At 39.0% G+C, this 21,977-nt stretch overlaps 2 protein-coding genes across 12 annotated transcripts; both read right to left on the bottom strand.

Annotated features, from left to right (window-relative positions):
* Nucleotides 1-2,037: 2,037 nt before the first annotated feature.
* LOC115728987 (regulator of nonsense transcripts UPF3-like) lies at nucleotides 2,038-7,683 on the bottom strand. Of its 8 annotated transcripts, none has more exons than XM_048279347.1 (10): nucleotides 7,415-7,683; nucleotides 6,499-6,605; nucleotides 6,079-6,174; nucleotides 5,904-6,002; nucleotides 5,743-5,813; nucleotides 5,047-5,160; nucleotides 4,270-4,460; nucleotides 3,100-3,154; nucleotides 2,391-2,802; nucleotides 2,038-2,307 (listed from the first exon to the last, which is right to left on the bottom strand). In XM_048279347.1, exons 1-9 carry the CDS (start codon nucleotides 7,555-7,557, stop codon nucleotides 2,527-2,529), a joined length of 1,152 nt encoding a protein of 383 aa, XP_048135304.1. In that variant the 5' UTR covers nucleotides 7,558-7,683; the 3' UTR covers nucleotides 2,038-2,307; nucleotides 2,391-2,526. The 8 variants fall into 8 exon arrangements, with proteins under 8 accessions (XP_048135304.1, XP_048135303.1, XP_048135305.1 ...); XM_048279346.1 differs by having other exon boundaries at nucleotides 2,038-2,304; XM_048279348.1 differs by having other exon boundaries at nucleotides 2,038-2,304; nucleotides 5,047-5,157.
* Nucleotides 7,684-9,750: 2,067 nt separating this feature from the next.
* LOC115728986 (probable serine/threonine-protein kinase At1g09600) lies at nucleotides 9,751-16,424 on the bottom strand. Of its 4 annotated transcripts, none has more exons than XM_030659386.2 (8): nucleotides 15,685-16,424; nucleotides 14,244-14,528; nucleotides 13,476-13,793; nucleotides 12,785-13,012; nucleotides 12,265-12,365; nucleotides 11,646-11,760; nucleotides 11,049-11,510; nucleotides 9,751-10,413 (listed from the first exon to the last, which is right to left on the bottom strand). In XM_030659386.2, the coding sequence occupies exons 1-8, from the start codon at nucleotides 16,102-16,104 to the stop codon at nucleotides 10,222-10,224; spliced, it is 2,121 nt and encodes a 706-aa protein (XP_030515246.1). In that variant the 5' UTR covers nucleotides 16,105-16,424; the 3' UTR covers nucleotides 9,751-10,221. The 4 variants fall into 4 exon arrangements, with proteins under 4 accessions (XP_030515246.1, XP_030515247.1, XP_048135214.1 ...); XM_030659387.2 differs by having other exon boundaries at nucleotides 11,049-11,511; nucleotides 11,653-11,760; XM_048279257.1 differs by having other exon boundaries at nucleotides 11,658-11,760.
* Nucleotides 16,425-21,977: the final 5,553 nt, after the last annotated feature.

Genomic DNA, 21,977 nt, shown 5'->3' with positions numbered 1-21,977 from the left:
TTTGTCATGCATGTGGTCAATTGAATGTATCCCATAGAACTCGCAATTGTTTTGTTTGTGAATTTTGAGGGGAAGTTAGAGAATTCCTGTGTTGACATCTTGGGAGTTAAGTTCTCTCCATACATACAAGAGGAACGCAATCCTTGATGCGGATTTTAGGCGCAGAAGATAAGAACGGACAGTAGACACTTAAGATTGATGTAGTTGCCATCAAGATCATTAAGGAAATCATCAAAACAGTTGTTAAGAATTCAACTAAAGCTAAGCCGTAGATGCTAGGTAAACTGTGCAAGTTCAAGATGCAGACAAATTACTGTGAACACGGATGGGGACGTACATTAGCAAGCATGACCAGCGTGCACAAAAAAGAGGGGATGAGGAAAATTCTAGCGGAATATGCCAAGAAATACCATGAAACCTCATTTAAGAACCGCGACATTGAGTTGATAACTGGATTTTGAGTCTAAGATGTGAGGATCATACAATGTCACTTCTTTCTCATTCCCCCTGATGACATGATTTTCCCCTTTCATACATCACCATTCCTTTTTGTCAGATCAGGCAACACTGGAAGGCCTGTTTTGTGTTTTCTCACCATGGATATGCTTTTGCAACACAAACTGACCTTTTTTTTTCCTATGAGCAAATCAATATACACTCAGGATAACATGTTCCGATCAATACCTCCCGACTCCCGTAAGCTAGTAGTCATATATTACCTCTATTATTCTTTGTTTTTCCTGATTGAGCTGCACATCCTCAAAGGAGAATCTGTTTATGGAGGTCGAGGTCCTCGTGAGCTTGCCGTCCTATGGGAACATAGCGCTTTGAAGTGTAATTCAGTTGCAGTTGTATACATTCTGGTTGTAGGTAGGCTTTCATATATCATGAAACTGTATGACAAGTTTATGTGCACTCACAAGAGCCATCACAATAGATCCCTTCGTGAAGTTTATCTGGTTTAGTAAGACTTTGCAATCAATTTCAAATTAAATTTACCAATGATTTGGATTCAGATAGTGATTTTGCCTTCACTTTAAGTTAATAATTGTTGTACACAAGTTTGAACTCAAGCTTGAGATCGATATCAGAGAAAACCCGACAACCGTTGGATCAATCTCAAGCATGCCAAAAGTCACTTGAAGTTTGAGTTAAAAGCAAAAATACTGATACTAGGTCAAGCTAGAGTCGACTTCTAATTATGACTATCGTGCTTTATGATGGCCCAATTGACGTTGGTCTTAGCATCCAATTGATATTTTTTAACTGGCTTCACGTTATATTTTGATATGTTTGTTTCTCTTTCTTTATGTCACTTTCTTGATTGTGTTTCTCTTATTTCGTTTAACCCAATTGGTGGCTAGGACCAATCCTAAGATCACAATAAACATGAAAAAATTCGCAGACATTTAGTGGACGATAACCTGAGGACTCATAATTGGATCAAAAGACCGCATGTGACAATTAATTGATAAACGATCAAATTTAGATACCAAAAGGGCATTAATTGGATAACTAATCTAATCAAATCCCCGTACTTAAATTTATAGTTGCATAGGAAGTGAGATGTACTCTTGCATCTCATTTGGCGACCCAAGTAGGAATCAACTGATATGACCTTTCCAACATTACGCAAGGTAAGGGCTTCGCAAGAACCGGCGCCGATTGAGGACCATCGGTACTCAACTAGGCATTACCTCTAAACTCGTCTTCCCACCATAGGGAGGGTTGCAACATGATATAACACATAAATAATGAAAAATTCTGATTTGGGTTAACCGTTTTCATCCCATAAAAAGATTTAACCCTCTTAAGCACATGACTAATAAAAACATTTGACTTTTCTACCAATTTATACATGTCACACATTTAATCAAACATAAGTATTTATTTTATATCAGCATGGCAAGTTTACCTACATTTAGACACATATATGTATGTTTCGCATTTTTGCATATTCACGTATAATAACCCAATCTTCTTCAAATGTGTTAAATTCGTTGCCTATTGTGCTACCCTTTTCTAAACCTGTAATGATTAAGTTTTAAAGTTACGATATGACAGATAAACATATAAAATTCGTGACACAAATGAAGATTGTCAAAGGGAAACATAAATTGCCGACCATATTCGCGTTTGGCATCCATTCCTTTCTAGTAGGGTTTGACAACGATAACTGCACCAAAAGCATATGAAACAAAATATTGACTGAAAGTAATTGAGATCCCCAAACACAAACCAACCATTTTACAGAAGACTTGACTGCTGCCTCTACTTCTCACTCTTGTAGAGGATCTGCATTGCCTGCTGGAAGAACGTCCACATAAATGCAGAGGAGACAACAAAATCTAAAACACTATCAATACAAAGTAATACAAACATATCCTTACCATCTGAAGACTCTAAGGGACACTTAGCAGATATTAATGCCGAGATAGAGCCTCATCATTTGCATTTGATCCCTTCCATTGACAAAGCAGAGAGGTCTTACAACATGGTCAGGTCAGGTCTAATGACATGATCCTTCTACCTTACTGGGGTTTCCAGTTTCTCATCTCCCAAATCAAGTAAGTCATTCCCAACAACCACATCAAAGGCAATGTTTGCATCTTTTACAGATGGTTGTACAGGTGTGGCCCCAGGTGGCTTTTCTTTTTCATTTCCTAGATGAATCTCAGGCAGATATCCACACACATCCTGGTTTACAAGATTACGTTTTTCACTTCGGTGATCATGCTTATCAGCCGATGGAACTGTCATGTGTTTTTCTTGGAATAGCCGCGGTGACATACCACCGAATAACTGCAAAGAAATGGTTACAAGGCACTTAGCAGTTCCAGAAATAGTTTAGAAGGCACTTAGCAGTTCTAGAAATAGCTGACAAGGTACTTCGAAATCTCACAGGTAACAGCCACTCGCATGAAAGACAGTACTTCGAATGCCAAACATCAATAAGAACACCAGAATTGAAATTTGAAGGCTTCAAATATTTAGTCCTCTCTAAACATGAAACTAGCCTCTTGTATTCCCCGCAACAGAAGATGCTGAATAACAATATAGAGACAGAGGAATAGCAACCACCATATGAATTCATCTCACCTTATTTTTGAACGCTGGATTTTTTTGTTCCTTGAGTTGCCAAAACCAGATACTCCTGGAATACATTGACAGGAATTCCTCAATAGTAGGGCAGAAATCAAGAAATGCAATTTCATGCTCTAATCATAATGAATTGTACCAGGAAATTGCAGAAGCATGCACCGAAAACCATGAGTAGATTTCCTAAAAGTCTAGAGGCCAACTCTTGATTCAGATTTGATAAAGAAGGCAACTCAACTAGCTTGATCAGAAGAAGTTTCAGTTGAAATGAAGGGCGTTTAATAGAAGTTTGCATCAGATCATTCCCCATGCACAAAAGAAAGAGCTGATCAGTTGTCACAATCTAAAACGAAAACATTCAGCACTTGGGCAATAATGATATGAATAGAGGTTGTTTCATCCCTTTTTTCCTCCTCTTGGTTTCTTCCATCTTTGTCACGCCTCCATGGACATCTCCTTAGAACAAACTAAAGGGAATGATAAATGATTACTTGACCAGCCAAATCTATCCGCCATTCAAAAACTTGAGCCTGCTTCATCCTTTTGGGGATAGTATCATTTTTCAGAAATGCATTGAAAATAGAATAAATCTTTAAGAGACAAAAATCAAAGTCAAATGTCATTTCCTCTGATGTCAACCCATTGGTAATTATGTTTTCGAAGAGATTTGAATAAAGCTCCAGGATCATATGAAAATGTCCCTACAGTTGTAGCTATAACCACAACAAGGAGTCAAGGACAGAGAAATCTGCCAGCCGCCAGGTGCTTACAGCAGCCAGCAAGCACAAATTAAAATGGCCTTCACAATATTTAACTTCCAACCAGGTTCTACTTTCATTGGAAATTTAGACTAATAGGAGAGAAAAATCTAATGAAAACCTCTTCATGAAAGGACCCCAGTCCAAACACAACGAGATGTTTCAAAGGGGCCAGTAGCCCCCCGTAAGAGTCGTCTCCAATAGTAAAGCCAATCACGCGCAGGCCTATAGAACCCTCCACATATGCCGACACATGATTCAATAAGCAAACCAATTGTTTAGGTTCACTACCAGAAACTAATCACCAGGTGCGATACTGTATATGTTAAACATATTAGCACCTGACCTTTTGCCTAAGATAACAGATTTTCAACTGTAAACTTAGGGACCATCCTAAGAATAGATAGATTGCCATAGCCATCGCTCAAAGAACAAATTCACTGTCCTAGCCATACCACTGTCGCCACCCAAGAGTTCAGCTCGAAACGTGGGCCCCATGGTATTAGATTTGTTACAAAGCTGTAACTTCTCTACTTTTGCAATACAATTGCAAGTTGCTTTCTCTATGCTGCAACTATTACTTGCCACGTCAGTCAGAGCACCCTGCCACCAAAAACGGAAAAATATCAATGTACTGTAAAATTCCAACATTCTCCTTCTTGTGCACAAAAATAAGTATAGTTGCAACACCAATCATAGGCCTGAAGAGAATAGAAAAACCACAACTAGCAAGTGACAAGTACTAGTCAAGGAAAATCAAGCATAAGCATCTACACTGGTGGTGATTATGTCTAGTAATGGATACTTTTTCAATTATCTTACCAATTATACTGGAAAGAGCATGTGTGCAAACTTTTGAAAATATGACATTAAAGGAAAAACAAGGATGCTTAATATCATAAAGTACAAAATTTACGATAATTGAACATATGATAGATCCTCTACTAGCTTTAGAAAAGAAACCTACTTAAGTCGAGATGAGTGCATATAACACTCCACTTAACATACATGCAACCAGCTAAGATAGATAAGGAAAAAAGAAGCTAAGAGCCATGAAAGGAATCCGAGATTTAGACCACATGAGTTCCTTTCTATGGTCGATCTGCCATTTACACTATACAAATCAACAGAAACCAATTAACAGCAGAATGAACATGCTTCATATGTTGATAAACAATAAGATGATTACCGTTGTTGTGGAAGTCCTTCTCTTTTCAGCATTGAGTTTAGATGATAATGAAGGCCTAGTTTCATCTGATGATTTCCCAGTTTTTTTCTTCAATTTGCCTCTTGTCCTTGACCTCTGACAAATGGGAAAGAAGATCAAAACTATCCCAGAAGATGAACACTCCATCGTTGTCACTATCACATGGCATAATGGTGTCTTGTAGTTCCATTTTGGAGTCAGATGGAAGTCATATCCATGTTGCATACAAACATTAAAACAAGGTATAGTATAACCCAGATTATACAACCTAAAAATCAAGTGACAGAAGCACTAAAACCAACTCTTCCCTTGTCAACAAAAGTAAACTTTCAAAGGAACTTCACCGCAAGCCATTCTTCCAACCGTGGTCAGTATTTCCCGTACTCAACAAGCTAAAGCATCATCCAAGCCCCAAGTGCAGATCATTATGAGTGAATGTATTATTTCTATCATCATAGTTAGGTTAATTCTGCTCAGGTTTCACAAAACTTGAGCAACAGCTAGCATCCATTTACAGCATAGACAATTTGATTTCTTTACCCCCATTCCAGTAAACTTCTCAGCATTTGACCATGTGAGAACTCATATACCAAGTAAAGGAAATTTACTATGGCTATAGATCCCTGTTCCTCATGGGTGCAAAGATCTATTTGATCCAATAATACCCACTGCAACTACCTTAGAAGCTCTTTTCCGACGAACATAATCCATTAGAGGCGTCGTAACAATAGGAACACCTTCTGCAGCACCTACGAAAGCATAGTGAAAGATCAAATAATGTTCCAGTCAGCTACTCCTAAGATTTTCGCAAAGTGATATTCAGGAGAACTTTAACAGACCGGATCTCTCTGCCTCTCTTCTCTCCAGCTGTATCTCCACACTGGGAAGATTCTCAACAGGCTTTACCAAAAATTTGAGGAATTCGATATACTCAGGATCTGGAAGGTATGGAGGAATTATTATCATTCCACAAACATGAACACATGCAGCACAGTAAAGCTGGTAAGGTGATACCTGTAATTAGGGTCCCTTCACGACTATCTTTCCTTAAACGTTGAGCCGGAACACGTTGAAAAGGAGCATACTCAACAATTGTTTTAAATTGAGCACCTGAAATGGATTAGACAAAGAACAAATAGTTACGATTTTCTTTTTCACTTTTTAAATGTTTCTTCAACAGTGAAATATCAAGTCAAAAAGATTTCAATGACCCAAAATCCAATTCTGCAGAAGTATATCCTGGGTAAAAAGCGAAACCACTAACATAAGCAGAAGAACACTTTCTAAAGTTCACCAATTCAAGCAGATGGGTGTTACTGAGATTTAGTTGACGAGTGCCATGATGACCAACTAGAACTAATTCGCTTTCCCAAGTACGTACAAAGTTCACCAGCACTATAAGAAAGTATTTGGAATGAATCAAGTCAAAATTACCCTTCTCGTTGACAAACACGTGCCCATTAAAGAACCCCGCAAATTCAGTAACATCCTCCAGCCTCTTGAACTTGATGTAGGCTCTAGAAAGAGTATGGCGCTTCTGGCTACAATATGTCAAGGAAACAGATTGACATGACGCAGGTCCTCTTACCACATCATTTTCGAGATTATAGGGGAAAGCATCAAGACAGAGGGCTAGAATTCAACTAAAGCCAAGCCATAGATGCTAGTTATTCACATGCAGACAAATTACAGTGCACAGATGGGGATGTACATTAGCAAGCATGACCAGCGTGCACAAAAGAGAAGGGGTGAGGAGAGTTCCATCGGAGTATGCCGAGAGATACCAAAAGAAACCTCATTTAAGAACAGAAATTTTGAGTCTACACTAACGATAATCATCAATAACTGGATTCGACTCTAAGATGTGAGGATCATACAATGTCACCCCCATTTACAAGAACATGAGAAAACTCACCGAAAGACCTTCAGAATGCCTAGGGGTCGAACTATGTGGCAATAAAACTACAGCTGTGTTTGGTAATGACAACTCACTCCTCGCAAATTGACTAGCACTTGCATGATAGACAGGCTGCCATGATTGTCCAAATGCATTCACTTTCGTTCAAATTATGCAATCAAGCCAAAGGACCCCCTCCCCTGGCATTCAACAACTTCCAAGGAGTAACAACTGGCATATGGGGCCATTCAACTTCCACCTAAACCTAAATCGTCATGGCACTTCTCAGTTCTAATTCTCACTTACCCTGTTGCGTTGGCATAAGTAACTACAGAGCAATTCAAAAGCACCCCTCACCTCAAGAACCAAAAAAAGACCTGCAAAACAACCCGTAGGCTAACTCAACGAGACAATGTCAGACCGAGCACAGAGCAAGCCGAAGGGGCCCCTAACCTGCTCTTGCCAGGACAGAAAGAGACCCAGTCGTACCGCCCGGAGAAGACATTGTCGATTTGCTCGGTCAGAAATGCCTGCGTGATCGAGGGTGGCAAGTGACGCCAAACCACCTTCGTTCGGTCCAACGGTCGCTTCTTCATCGCCGATCACCCTTGCCACCAACCGAAAGATGCAGATTGGCTTCGATCTTCCGCCGCTCTGCTTTGTGCAATTGAACAGAGAGAGAGAGAGAGAGTTTACCTTTGAGCGATCAAACCGATCATTTCCATGAACCGAGATTAAGTTAACATTTTATAGTTAGTCGATATGCGCGATCCTCTGCTGAGCATGCAAAAGAGAAAACTATATTTTTATAGTATTAGTATTATGATCTTTTGTAGCATTATAATAATCAAATTTTGAAAGGCAAAAAAATGTAAATCGGAGTTTTCTTAAACGGGTATTATTTATAAGGATATGTTCACCACAAGTCCTAAAACTCGTCACGAAAGTACAATTGAATGCTAAAACTTGCAAAAAGTGCCATCGGCCTTGGTCGGGGCCAGCGACCTACCGATCACTTCCCCACCGGTTCCGATCGGCCATTCCCGGCGGTGGTGGGGCGGCGGTGGTGAGCCCTACCCGCTGGATCTTGGTTCTATTTGTTGTTTTTCTCTAAATTTTACCTTATTTTTAATTAATTTAAATAAAAATTATATTATAAATAAGATTCTGACCAAAACCACGTCGTTTTAGTCATATCATTATCATGTATGAGAGAAAAAATACTAAAAAAAGCATCCATGTGAGTATTTTCCTTTAGTCAAATTTCAAGGATTTAATGGAATGACTTAATTGCAACAATTTGATAAATTCTAGGACTTGATTGTAGTTTTTAAAGGTTTTAGAACTTGATTGCACTTTTGTAACAAGTTTTAGGACTTCTAGTAAACATATATCTTATTCATAATAGTTATCGATCACAGGAAAATATATTAAAAAATTTAATCGAGAAGCAAAAGGGGGCATAAATTAGGATTATTGAACTATGTCATATTTACGTATTTTCTTTAATTTATCTACTACTCGAAAGTGTACAAAGATAAAAATACATGCCACTTAATATGAGAAACCTGATATATATTCTATTTAATATAGAGATGTATACGTATTAACAGTGTATAAAGATAAAGCAGAAGTTAGTTTCCCATTAACATTAATATAATTACATTTGTATCTAGAGAAATGGTTGTCCGAAGATGATAGCATCATGCTAAGCCGTGTTGGGTCAAAAAGAGACAAAAGTGGGATGATCTCACTAAAGCAAAAGCATGATGATGCTGACTGGCTTTTAGAGATTTGTCGTGTTTCAACGAAGCCTTGCTAGGTAAGTTAGCATGGAGAGACCTTGTTGAAAAGGGTTATTGTACTCCTTATGAGGAGTTTTAGAAGGAGCCTCCATGCGTGTCCAATAAGCTAGCAGGCTATCCGAATGTGTTTCTTATTTTAACATATCGATATCGACACATCATGCACCCTCAATGGTCAATCATTTTTTTTTCTTTTCTTGACAGCAGGAAATGCCCTCTCATTATTTTACAACTGAGAGATCCCGAGATGCTGACAAAGTCTCGGACGAAGCAGTTTAGTATTTATTTAGGTTCACCCATAAGGAGTTTTAGAAGGCCAGGAAAAGTGTCAAAAGCACCTTGGACATGAAGTTGTACATAAGATGGAAGAGAGATTAGCAAGAATGGAGCTGTGCGGTAAACTTTTGCTATTGTGAAGATAAATGGGACCATTCCAAGAAAGACAGGATGCTGACACCACATGAAGACAGGACACCTGACTTGAAGAAGCTATTTTCAGGATGAACATCAACTTGTGTAGCCTTATGTGAAAGTAGGGATCTTTCTGCACAGTGCTGTCTACTGTTTTTCTCAAAGAGTTGCTCAGGAAATCTGCAAGAAGGGGTCCTCCTGAAATTAAATGTGGTCTTTGAAGCTATGCAGGAGCAGGAGGAAGTGACTTCCTGGAGATGTGAGCCTGCGGTAGCTGGTATCGGATTAGCAGAAATGGCTCGAGAATGTGCCTCTGAATGTTAATGCTTGTCAAATTGGGTTGCAACCCAAAGTACAAAAAACTTTTTCCTTTATGTACTCCACAAATCTATGGCTTACGAACTCGATGAAGGGTAACCTCACTTCAACAGCAGACCCGAACTCATAGTTGCACCAGGTAGTTTCATGTCATAATTGCCTCTCCCGGTTTATAAGGAACTTCTTTCGGCTCGGTCCAGATTCTTAGTGTATTTAGCAATTTGTCTCCCAAAAACAAGGGAACACACCATATGATAAGCACTAATGATGTCATCTTCCTCGTGATCTCATTCAAACTCACATAGAATACCCTGTCTCAAAATTACCAGATTTCAGCAATTTTATTCGAATTATGTAGCAACCTTTCCATAGTCAAGTCAAGGGGCAGTCAATGAAGAGATGGAGATGGGCCATCACTGTACAGAGAATGCTTCCAACAATCAGAGCAAACATTGACAATATACAGCTCTTTCCATTGTTGGAGCACCAAAACAAGACCGCCACTTGATTTTACCAATGCCAAAACCCGATTGCTTAGGATTTGATACGGCACGAGGAGCGTCATCAAGTGCTAAGGACAAGTACTCGGTGACGTGCAATCAGCAGATGCTCCGACACAAAATGCTTGTGTTGATCACATCTTTTAGGAATTCTGCTTCCTGTCGTCACCATTGCCATCTCATGGGCGTCATTGCTTCAAGAGAAAATTGCACGAAGTCCTTAGCATCACCTACCATTTGGCCAATAGAAAAGTGCCCCCACCTGCCCATGATTCGTTGTCTTGACCTTATCAAGGCGAGCTTTCCGGACGGCATTTTGTATTTGTCGCTCGTGCTCCTTGAGCATTTCATCGAGGTTACCTCCCGCGGGAAGCAAAGGTCCAGAATAGTGGATTCGGCTCTTTTTGGGAGAATAACTCTGCAATCACAAGCAAGAGAAGATGATCAGCTTTTCAGACCATAGCTTGCGAATCGCTGCACTGAAGGCAAGAGGAAAAAAAATGGGGTGTCGTCATCTGTATTTCACAATTAGTTGATGTCGTTCTTTGACATTTCACATGAAACTACCATCAAAATTATTTTCCAAAACATTTTTTTATAATTTTTCAGATACTTCGGATTGATCTCTCGAAACTATACGAGCAAAGACATTCAATACCAATTGTCATAGGACGTTGTTCCAAGGTTAGTCTAACAATTTACCAAATATCAAATTTGTTATACGTACAAAAAAAAAAATGCAGAAATAAAGATGCACTTAGCACAACTCAATTTCCAATGACCACATGGACATCATGACGTCCGTAGTTATTTCAACTCCATATACCACAGCAATTAGTTCCAAGCATTTTATTCATGCTAGTAAGTAAAATAAAACAAATACGGAGAATGCCACGAAACAGCATTACCAAAGCTATACAATTTAAAGGAAAATGGTTGAGTCAGATTATTTCACCTTCAACTAAGTGAAAAAGGGAACCGCAAAAAGCAAAGAAAAAAACTTTCCTGGCAGAGACAAGGTTAAATAGCTTATTCAAGTTATAATGCAATTACCGCAATGGACTCCCGCCCGGGGTGCTCTCCGGCCTTCTTAAACAAAGACATCGGCTTATGTAGCAAATGATGAGACCAGTCATGCTTTCCCGATGATTCGCCACCATCTTGATAATTACACCTGGCAACAAAAGCCTCGTCCCTCCATTCAACATTAGCACCTGTCTCCCTACTACAATCGAGAAGGGAATCAGCTCCTACCGCAACAGAATTAGAAAACCTGGATAACCGCGATGCTCTTCTATGCATGAAAGATCTCTGCCTTGTCAACTCGGCACCACCACTTGAAGAATCAAGTTCTCGGCCTGTCACAGTCAAAGCCTCGCCCTCATTTGCATTTCCAATTTGTGATGATCCATTAAGACTGGGTTCTGCTGATTGTCCAGATGGAGTGACATTGTTCTGGGTCGTTCCTCCCAGTTTCTCACTGGTACTTCTGGGATTCGATTGCCCTTGTCGCTCCTAAAGAAAGTAAAAAAGATAATAATAATTGCGGTTAAGCTATGAGAAAATGGGTCCCTGAATTTGTATAGGCACTCACATCCAACCCTTGAATTTACAATAAATGTACGGGATATGAGTAGAAGGACAAGTTACCTGAATGGATGCCTTAAAATCAGCATTGTCATGTGACATAGGCACAACTTTAGACTCTTTCGAACACTTTTTGATTGATTCAAGACCACGAACTTTACCAGCAGTAGCTTTACGCCTGGAATAAAAACCAACCAATAGTAGCATTAGTAGCATGATGCTGAGTGTCGGAAACACCTCTCATAAAGCAATTCTAAGTGGCTACATAAAAAAGTTTTTCCTTCCCCGCAATATGTCAACCCAACTCGTCCACCGTTACATAATTAAAAAAGGGGAAAAGTAACTGCATTAACAATGGTCGTATTTCATTTTAGAGTAGAAAAGTGGAAATTTGATGAAACGTTGTTGTTTGTAGAAGGATGAAAGAATGGATAGTCCATTTGCAACAAGTAATTAACAAAAAGTCTTTTTTTTTTTTGGGGGGTTTGTGGGGTGGTGGTGTTAATAGGCCAGATTTTGACAAGTAAGACTTCAAACATTCTGTAGAGGTATTGTTTCATTTGGGATTTTTCTTTTTTGTTGGGCTAACCATCTATTCTCTCTAGTCAGCACAAACCCACAGCCACATTTATGGCGGAAAATGGAGGTTTCTTTTAGTGAGACAACACAGAAGATGACTCACTTTCTGGCTTCCTCATCTCGAAGTCTGGCATCAAACTCCTTGCTTGATGGATACTTCGGCAAACTTGACGGATCACACGGAAGAGGATTGGATGTGAAGAACTGGAATGGGAAATCAAAGTTTAGGATGTTAGCAGTTGTTACTACACGGAAAATAAAAGCAAAATATCAGTTTGCAGTGTGATAGAAAGATTTCTCGCTAAAACTTGTTTACTGAGTAGCAAGTCAAAATTAAATGCACAGGCCCAACTTGATTCGATATCCTATTAAAACTCATCACATTTTTTCATGACAAAGGTTGCAGTTTGAAGGGTCATATTTCTGGAAATGCTATCATGTCATATCAAATTACATGATTGCACTTTTTAATGTCTTCAAAGCAATCTCCTAAATTATCCAAAGTTGCAATAACAATAAGAAAATTGGCACACACAAGATGTAAAATATTGAAAAGGAGACACTAGGGAGGAAATACCATACAAGACATCGAGAAAGCTAATAAGAAAAAATTTAGGACCTACATCATTTAGAAGGGCTGAAGAAGCCGTTCCACGGCATTCTGGTTCAACTGCGAGAAGAACATCTAACAGGGCCAGTGCGGATGAAGGAAAATCCTTAAATGTCTCCAGGAGGCAGCGCTTGTAAGGTTGCTGAGGCTTGAAAATGGTTGCATGTGGCAATTTTGACTTCTTCCAATATTCTTCTGAAGGAGACCCACAGAGTTTGAAAATTTTGTGCATTTGCTCCACCTACAAATGTTTCGCGATCAGATATGGATCGGTGAATCACATTAGACAACTTAACCATTTATTATAGACTCAGAAGTATTTAAATCATTGCATATTGACTTTAGCTTAACGCATCAAGCGAGATATGACTCATTCACCCTTTTACAGAAAATGACTGCCAATATAAATGAATAACAAAACCCTGAAGTAGAAGCTAGTAAAACCAAATTCTGTTGCCATTTTCTATGAAATAACTGCTCATTATAATTTACGTCATGCATAAGTAGACTATGGAATGCTCTTCAAGACTCTTGGATCAGATTGTATGCAACCCAAAGTATAGACCTCAAGTTATTGTACACAAGGCAAAAATGCTTAAGTAAACATAAGGTAAATAATTTTCGAAACACTATACATCTGAAACTATGTTTTTTCCAATGTGCCAATATTGTAACAAATTAGGCATCTAAATAAGGAATGGCACCTCTGTTCTTCCAGGCATTATCGGCTTCCCAGCAAACAATTCAGCTAGGATGCAACCAGAACTCCACAAATCCACAGAAACTCCATAATCTGAAGAACCAAGCAACAGCTCAGGAGGTCGGTACCAAAGAGTGACTACGCGACTTGTTAGAGGCTGATTTTGATTGGTCCGGAAAAAAGTTGCCAATCCAAAATCTCCAATCTTGAGATTGCCGTTGTTGTCCACTAATAAGTTAGAGCCTTTTATGTCACGGTGTAGAACACCATGGCTGTGGCAATATTCAAGTCCACGAAGTAGCTGTTGCATGTAACATTTGATCTAGGAGAAGGAATTACAAAAGAAGTCAGTAAAAGATAGTCTATATCATCTTTATAGTTTGATAAGAAATTACTGGAAGAAGAAAGTGGTGAATCACAATTACAGACAATGCTTAACAATGAGGACCCTATATTGAAGAAAGAGTTTTGACCTAAAGTTAACTGTCCACATTCTCCCTTGTATATTCAAGATTATATTGCAGATGGTAAATGAGAAGATGCAGCATCAAATGGTAAATGAGAAGACATAGGGAATGAAGATGGACAACTCAAGGATCAATTGCGAGAAAACCTGGGAAGCTACATAAGCCTACAATCTTTTGTTCTGCTGTCCAATTGACGCACTAGTCTCTTACAACAACTCCACCATATCCATACTCTACCTAACTTGTTGGTCGCGTGAATAACGTTTAATTCAACTAAGGAAATATTAAACACGAAAATTGTGTACCTGAGATTCAGTGAACTTTATCCTATGAGTCGCAGCGAGGCCAGCAAGATCATGGTCCATATATTCAAACACAAGATACAGACTGCCAGAAACCCTTGAAGTTATCAAACCCTCCAGCTTCATGACATTTGGATGGTCAAGCTTTCGCAAGATAATTATCTCCCTTGCCATGAATCGAACACTCTCCGGGTCCATATTAGCAAATCGAACCTTTTTCAAGGCTACAATTGTATTCGTTTCCAGGTCGCGTGCTCTATACACACTGCTGTAAGTTCCTTGGCCAATCTGTATCATTGGGAAGGATTTTAGAATCTAGATTCTTTTCACAGGTAGACAACAAAAACATTAAGCACAAATACTCGTGAATAATCTATTAGCCATAAATATCTGTGAGAAAGAAGAGAGTATCCACTCGACTGCACAAAAGGGAAAAATGTTCACGTATCCGGAGTTACACAAAATAAATTTATGATGCCTACTAACTTTCTCATTTCATGGAAGGATTCTACCTTTTTATCGGAATGTCAAATCAACGAGTTATGTGTGAGGATAGAACGACTATATTCAAAATTAAGGCTCTCTTAACCACAAAACTCATATAGTTCTTCCATAATTAACATCTCATAGAAACTATCCAATACTAACAGTGACCTTTCCATCATATAGGCCATTGACGATGTTTTGTTGATCAACGGCTTATCAATGGAGTGGTATTGAATTGAACTGGCCAATTCCAACCAAAACCTCTCACTCTAACATCATCCCGCCTAGCACCCACCTTCTTTGTTTGATAGATGTCAAGGGTGTCCAGCACCCGAGTAATTCCCATCGATGTGCAAAACTTCCGTCACACGCACACCAGGTAATTACCGTAGACACCTAAGCCTGTGCTCCTACGGTGACTCCAAGCGAATGCACAAGCATTGTGATATAAGCCCAAGACTTACACAAGAACAACGAACATGCTCACCACTCGAGCAAACCCCTCGGGGTTCACGTAGCATGCCATCTTAAAAAGGCTTGATATGGTTGAAAGTTTTCTCTAGGAAACATGCATTGATTACAAGTTTGAGACGAGATATGTCCATCATTCGACATAATTTGGTCTTGGATTCCTATTTAACACTTGCAAGAATGGAAAAAGGTGTTCGCCTCTCCAGAAATGAAAATCACAAGCTTTTCCATTCACATAAAACTTGCCAAATTTGATTAGGGTGAGAACTACCATGTGAGCCAAGTAGTTCAAACGCGCTTTTCAATGGAAGTCTAGCTAACACTGATCTACACAGCATCAGAAGTTGTCAAGAATTAGGTAGTAATTTATCTCCACAACTCAGCAACTAGTAAAGGAAAAGTAGTGAACAAACTTGGGGTAAAAGAGATGCGCATCTTTTTCCATTGATAGAATGATTCACCATAAAGGCAGTGGCAGAGAAATGACCTTTTCCAGCTTCTCAAATGAATCGGCCCTTCGAGGCACCCATCCATTAATAGCTTCTCCAGCCACTGCTGTCAGCCAAGAAGGCCATCCGGCTACCACTTGGGCTGCTTTCTCGCCAAGGGGAAAGCTACCTACTTTACCCACTTTCAACTGGACGTCCATTGTCGCTCGTCTTTGAAGGGATTTGGATGGTTTCTCATTGAAATCATCGCCTTTCCTATCCCCCACTTCATTCTCAATCTCATGTGGGCTTGGTATCAGTCGATCTGCACCGTCGTGGCCTCCGCCATCGGCTGTGACCGCCAGTTCGTCTCTCCTTGAGGATGCAGCAAACCTTTTCGAAGATTTGCTACGCTTCAAACCCCTGCCTTTAATCTTATAATGTCCAAGAAGAATTCCTTTGGAGCAAATGCAACCCATTATCCCAATTCAAATTTTCCCTTTTCCTCAAATCAAAGTACCGGTTCCGAGAGAAGCCCCTCTTTTCTACAATTGAGACTGTCATTGATCAGCATTCCCAAAGGTTGCTTATTTCCTAGCAAATTCTATGACTTTCCTTTGGTGATTTGCTTCAATGTGAAAACGAAAAATGCTTAATCCTATGGCAAAAATGAATTAGGAAAAACCCTGATCCAGAGAATGAGCCAAAGTTTGCCCTGTCCTTATTTGCAAAGCCAAAATAATTTCGAGGTGGTAAATGACCCTCACTACTTTCCTCTTATGCTGAGAAATCCCCAATGCCTGAAAAGCTCATGAAGAAGAAACCTCTGAATCAGATGCCAAAATCACAAATGCTAACAAACATGAAGAACCCAGATCACGAAATTGCATGAGCATTGCACTTAACTCGAACAAGGACGAGGATGAGAATCAAACGTTCGAAGTCCGAAGCTTTGATTGACGCCACGGAGGAAAAATTCCAAATGGGAAATATCGAAAGAATCAAAATGTCTTCTCCAACTGGGTCTTCTTTCGAAATGTGAGGCGCGAGAGAGGCGAGAAAGGCGAGGGATAGCAGCGAGAGAGAGAGAGAGAGACAGAGAGAGAGAGAAGAGGAGAGGGAGAGAATTGCGGATCAAGCTTGGACCCCTGAAAAGGCGAAGAGCCGATGGACGTGAGAAATGGGGGTTAAGGACAGAGTGTGTCAACTCACAAACCCAATGCACGGGCCTCTCTCTCCTCTCGGATTTGCTCCAACGAAGCGATCGAAAAGATCTCTCCTTTTGCAAAAAAATTTCCCTCCTGTATGCGAGAGAGAGGATAGAAGAGCTACGTTTGAGCAAGTTTTCCTTGCAAAAGCAGGAGAATTTTATCCGATCAAAACCGAAGTGATAATGTCCAACGATTACATTAGTGGCATGACATATTTGTCTTTCCGACAAAATTAATTTTTACATTAGTTGTGCGTATCTAATTCATGCGATTCATTTACCTCATATGATGTACAAGCTTATCATATATGAAAGTGGAATTATATTGCTCAGAATATTTATAAATTCATCATTTTTCCATAGATCTAGCTAAGCAAAATTCATTGGAATGACGGCTCGCTGATCACACAAATTTGCACAAAATGTGAAACGGTTTATAGGAATAATATCGCCAGCGTCGCACGAAAAGGAAAGAACCTTATTGGTTTTTAGAACTATTGAAGATTGTGTCCAGTTTTGTTGGAACCAACATGTGAGTGTCCAAGGTAACAAGAACATTTTAGCATAGGCCGCAAAATAATAGATCATTGATGCATATAAGACTTTATTCATTCACCATCACCATTCATATCAATGCTCTTATCAGTTCCCAAATTATGAGTGATTGGTTCAAGGTGGATCGAATTTCAACCATGTGCTTAGAATCAAGAATCAAACCGGTCATTTCTGGAATCGTTAATTCATGAACCGTTAGAACCAAGAACCAAACCCTTTTATGATATGGTAAAAAACTAGATTCTTACAAACAATTGTACCTTTTGCTGCAAAAGCATTTATTTGGTCAAGTACTTATGTGGTTGTTTCTTCGTATCAAAGCTCACGATTCAATTCACAATAGTTGCAAAAGTTTAATTTGATAACTAGAATAGTTAAACCGATTTCCCAACAGAATTGGCTGTCCTGCCTTGAAATTGAAACTGAATAGGTCCCGGGCTAGTTTCAAGTTCGTAAATCAAGAATCAAACCCGTGCTCCTTGAAATCAGCCTTCAATCAACTAGTTCAAGATGGTTCGGTTCAATTCCCGATTGAATTAGACAGGTGCTCACCCCTATCGTAAATTAAGATGGAAAGAAGTTAATCCCTCATATTGTTGCTCTGAAATGTCATTGACAATTTGTAATATTGCTTGATTTAGGTGGTCCTAGTGCACACTAGAGAGAGATATGCATAATTGTTCTGCTTATGGTTGGATTTTTACCTTTTGTTCACTCGATTAACCTTCACGGTTTTACGTCAATAGGCATGCGGCCTTACTAGTAAAGAGATTTGAGAGTGGGGGCACTATTATTATAGATATGCTGTTCGACTCTCGTACTTTGCAAAGAGGTAGAATAAAATTCAGAGAGAGGAGAGTTAGAGATAGTAAGGATGTCAAAACCGAACTCGAAAAATAACCATTCTTTTTTCTTTTTTATTTCGGTTCGATTCGATTAACCAATTCACACTAAGAATCTCCTAATATAGCCATCTTTTTATTTTATTTTATTTCTCTTTCTTTTTTTTTTTGGGGCTGAGGGCGGCAAGGGTCGCTAGCCCCTAGGCGAGTACTGTGAAGCCCTTGCCGGTCCCGGGCGAGGAGTCGCAACCCCTCGCAGGCCAACGTGGGCATTGTAGCCCTTGCCGATGCTAGATCTTTGACAATGCCTATTCTGGCGTTGGCGAGGGGCTGCAAAGGTCATCGTCCCTTGCCCAGGGCTGGCTACCACCGCCGGCCCTCATCCTAAAAAAAAAAAAAAAAGAAAGAAAAAGGAAACATAAAAAATCGAAAAAGAAAAATTGAAAATCGAATTGAATAAAATGGAATCGAACTGGAATTTTGATTCGGTTCGAGTCTAGATTCGATTCGATTGAAGCATATATCCTAATGGTTCAATTCGGTTGACCCCTTAAAAGATACGATAGAGAATAAAAAGAAAAAACTTCACGGTTGTAGGCTAAGTGGTTGAAATTCACATGAGTTTAAGTTTACCATATGTATAGAGATGGAGACTTCCAAACGTCATTCATTCATTGGAAATACAAGCTAACATCACGTCAATTAAATTAAGTTTAGTGCAGTGAGCGTCTCTAATTAAAATCCAATATTTTTAAAGTACAAAAGTTAGTAAACTCCATTGGCCGTTGACGGCCTTTGGTCAAAGTTGTATCGAAGGAACGCAATTGCATGGCAAGAAAGAGCCACGTGTCCTTCATGCACCGCTCGTACCACCATGGACTTAAAGTCCTACTCCATTTGTCATCCTCCATGCATGGCCCCATCTTTACCTTTGCTTATAAAACCGTTCCTTCTGTTACCCTCCTCCATCTTCAAAGCTAAACGAGGAAAATTCTCATGGCGGATCTGACCGGAACTGGCGTTGCCGTCGCCTGCAACAACAGCTGTGGCTGCCCTTTATCCTTGCCCCAGCGGAGCCCCTTGCAAGTGAGGTGGTGAAGGTCAAATCGAGGGTTTCGCAACACTTGCAGAGGTTTGTTGAGAGCACGTCTGTCACATAATCCTTGTTTGATTTGTGAGACTACTGTCAATTGTTCTGAAAGTTTAAGCGCTTAAATTGTTAGATGAATGCATGGTTGAATATTTAAATTAAGGATCCGAAAAGAATTGAACTCAGAACTTCCTACTATACTATATTGGATTTTGTGATACTACTGCCAACTATTCTATTTTAGAACAGTTGGCAGTAGACCCACACCCACAGAATCTCACATGTTTTACCTACTCAATTCCTCGTGTGTTATCTAAGCGATTTCAATGCATCTTCATTTTGTGAAGGCGTGTGGCCTTGGCGGAGGAAGGAGGGGAGGACAAGAAGAAGTGCTTGTCCGGGAACAACTGTGGCTGCAAGCCCTGCGGTTGCAGCCTGACGGCGGCTGCTGCTCCTGAGAACGGGCGGTTCTACTGTCGCGGGTCGGGATGCACGTGCATCACTTGCGGTGCTTGAGGAAGTGAGGTTTGAATTATGATGAGGATCGATGATGCGTTGCTTGGGGCAAATGTAATTATGACCATATTTACAGTCAACAATGTTAAGAAATATGTCGGCATTTGACATTAAGTGAAAGTGTCTTGGACTATATAGAGAAGAATATGTCGTCATAATTATATAGTTGAGCTCTTTCAAATACAAATGCAATTTGAGTCTCAAGATATTATTAAAAAAAAGTTTGGATTGAGTGCATTGCGACGTGATTTCTGCTAATTATATTCTCCCTCCTACTTAATTATCCAATGCCCAAGGGATGTTGAGTAATTTAGCTAACAAATCAAATACATCCGTGCATGCTTTTCATTTATAATATATTCAATTTGATTAATAAAATAGTTCGATCAAAATTATGCGGATATTTTTTAAGAATGATTCATGAGAACAAATATTAAATATAACTAATGAAAAAGCGGCTCAAACTAGAGGATTTTTTGGGCCTAATACGAAAAAGAAAACTACAACTTTAGCATATGTCCCAATCATATCCAAATTTTTTATCTCATAGAAAATCTTTAATTTTTATTTTGTCCCAATTTTACCAGCGTAACACCCAAAAAAACTCTTAACTTTACAAAAAAAAAATGTTTGCCTCGTAAAAAACCCTCAACTTTTACTTTTATCTCAATTTTACCACCGCTTGCCTTTCGTCCATAATCACGATTAGTTAATCATACGTGTCTCAAATTTTCTCGCCGAACTTATTAATGAATCTTCGAAAATCGAAAACACCAGGTTCATAAACGACGATATTTGTGATGGTTTACCCAAATAATTAGATATGTAAGTCTAACCATTCTTTAGGCTATTGAATGTCCAGGAGAATTCGAAACGCCCCATCCCGAGTGGCTCTGTATCTCTAGGCAATGCGTAGGGAAAGCAAACAACATAAGAGAAGTTGGGATTTTTTTTCATGTCGGCTTTGCTGAGGTGTAATTCATTAACGGCGTGAAAATACCACGTAGGATATATATGACATAACACGTAGGATTAATTAACATTGATTATGAACGGAAAGTTAATGGTAGTAGAATTGAAACAAAAGTAAAAGCTAAGGATTTTTTATGAGAGAAAAAAAAGTTTTGGATATAATTGTGACATATACTAAAGTTGAAATTTTTTTGAGTGTTAGGCGGATAGAATTGGAACAAAGGTAAAAGTTTGGAATTTTTTTAGGTAATGGGGCCAGGATTTTTCTCCCTCGAGGGTATAATTGTAATTGGAAGACAAATGGTGGCATTTTATATGTCGACCCGCACTCGATCTATTCGGGTAACAAACGAACACTCGTGCTTTCATTTCATTAATTTTTATTTTTTTCAATCCTTGTCAACATTTTAGGAAAGGTTTTGGTAAAAAGAAATCAGAGAAGAAAAGACCAATGATTTGCTGAAAAGTTAATAGCACGGCTCTGAATTCACTAATAGATATAGTTCCATGTGTTGTTTTTTGAATTTGTTCGGTGCAATTAACAAATTTACTATTATCTCCATGATTGTTATGATACATTTTAATGCGCAATTTGTATTAAAATCGTGTTAGTTAATCGTGTCATCTTCAAATAGAGTTTTACCTCTTTATTTATATTACATCAAGCAAAATTTTATCCTTTGATATCAATGTTTCATGTAATTTAAATACCTTAAAATCATACGTCGTTGATAATTTAAAAATCAATATATCTGCGCGATTAGCAAATAAATTGGTTATTTTTTGGGAGCACGTATCGGGGAGCAAATTTTCAACCAGCCCATAAATCATTGCTATCCGAAGAAGCCCAGGCCCACGAAGTTGCATAGGCCTTCCAACTCGTAATTTCTAAAGATAGCTAGCAACTCTAGCGAGGAAAGCTAGTTTGGGTTTTATTTATAGTCGCCTGGTTATATCCTACATGTTATTGATTTTGACTCAAGCCATCACACAGAAGGGTGCGTTTGGTTCGATTTTTGGAAACAGTTTCTAGGAAAAATAAAATAAAGAACTTTAGGTTAAACGGGTTTTTGGAAATGCAAGTGTCGTTTGGTAAATCGTAATTTGAAAGTGCATTGGAAAGCAATTTTGGTTTAAAGGGTATTTAGAAAAATCGTACTTTGTAAA

The sequence above is a fragment of the Rhodamnia argentea genome, chromosome 5, assembly GCF_020921035.1.
Source record: "Rhodamnia argentea isolate NSW1041297 chromosome 5, ASM2092103v1, whole genome shotgun sequence".
Classification (NCBI taxonomy): Eukaryota; Viridiplantae; Streptophyta; class Magnoliopsida; order Myrtales; family Myrtaceae; genus Rhodamnia; species Rhodamnia argentea.
Note: the sequence above shows the minus strand (reverse complement) of the source record. Positions and strands in the feature narration are given on the sequence as shown.

Bases quoted from the DNA above. Each gene is read 5' to 3' on its own strand.
- LOC115728987 (XM_048279347.1), bottom strand. From the start codon at position 7,557: ATGAAGAAGCGACCGTTGGACCGAACGAAGGTGGTTTGGCGTCACTTG. The intron at 6,606-7,414 runs GTTAGGGGCCCC...GACATATTGTAG, and splicing joins TTCTGTCCTGGCAAGAGCAG to CCAGAAGCGCCATACTCTTT. The intron at 5,161-5,742 runs GTAGTTGCAGTG...CCCATTTGTCAG, and splicing joins GTCGGAAAAGAGCTTCTAAG to AGGTCAAGGACAAGAGGCAA.
- LOC115728986 (XM_030659386.2), bottom strand. From the start codon at position 16,104: ATGGGTTGCATTTGCTCCAAAGGAATTCTTCTTGGACATTATAAGATT. The intron at 12,366-12,784 runs GTAGGTCCTAAA...TTCCCATTCCAG, and splicing joins CTTCAGCCCTTCTAAATGAT to TTCTTCACATCCAATCCTCT. The intron at 11,511-11,645 runs GTAACTTGTCCT...TACTTTCTTTAG, and splicing joins ATTTTAAGGCATCCATTCAG to GAGCGACAAGGGCAATCGAA.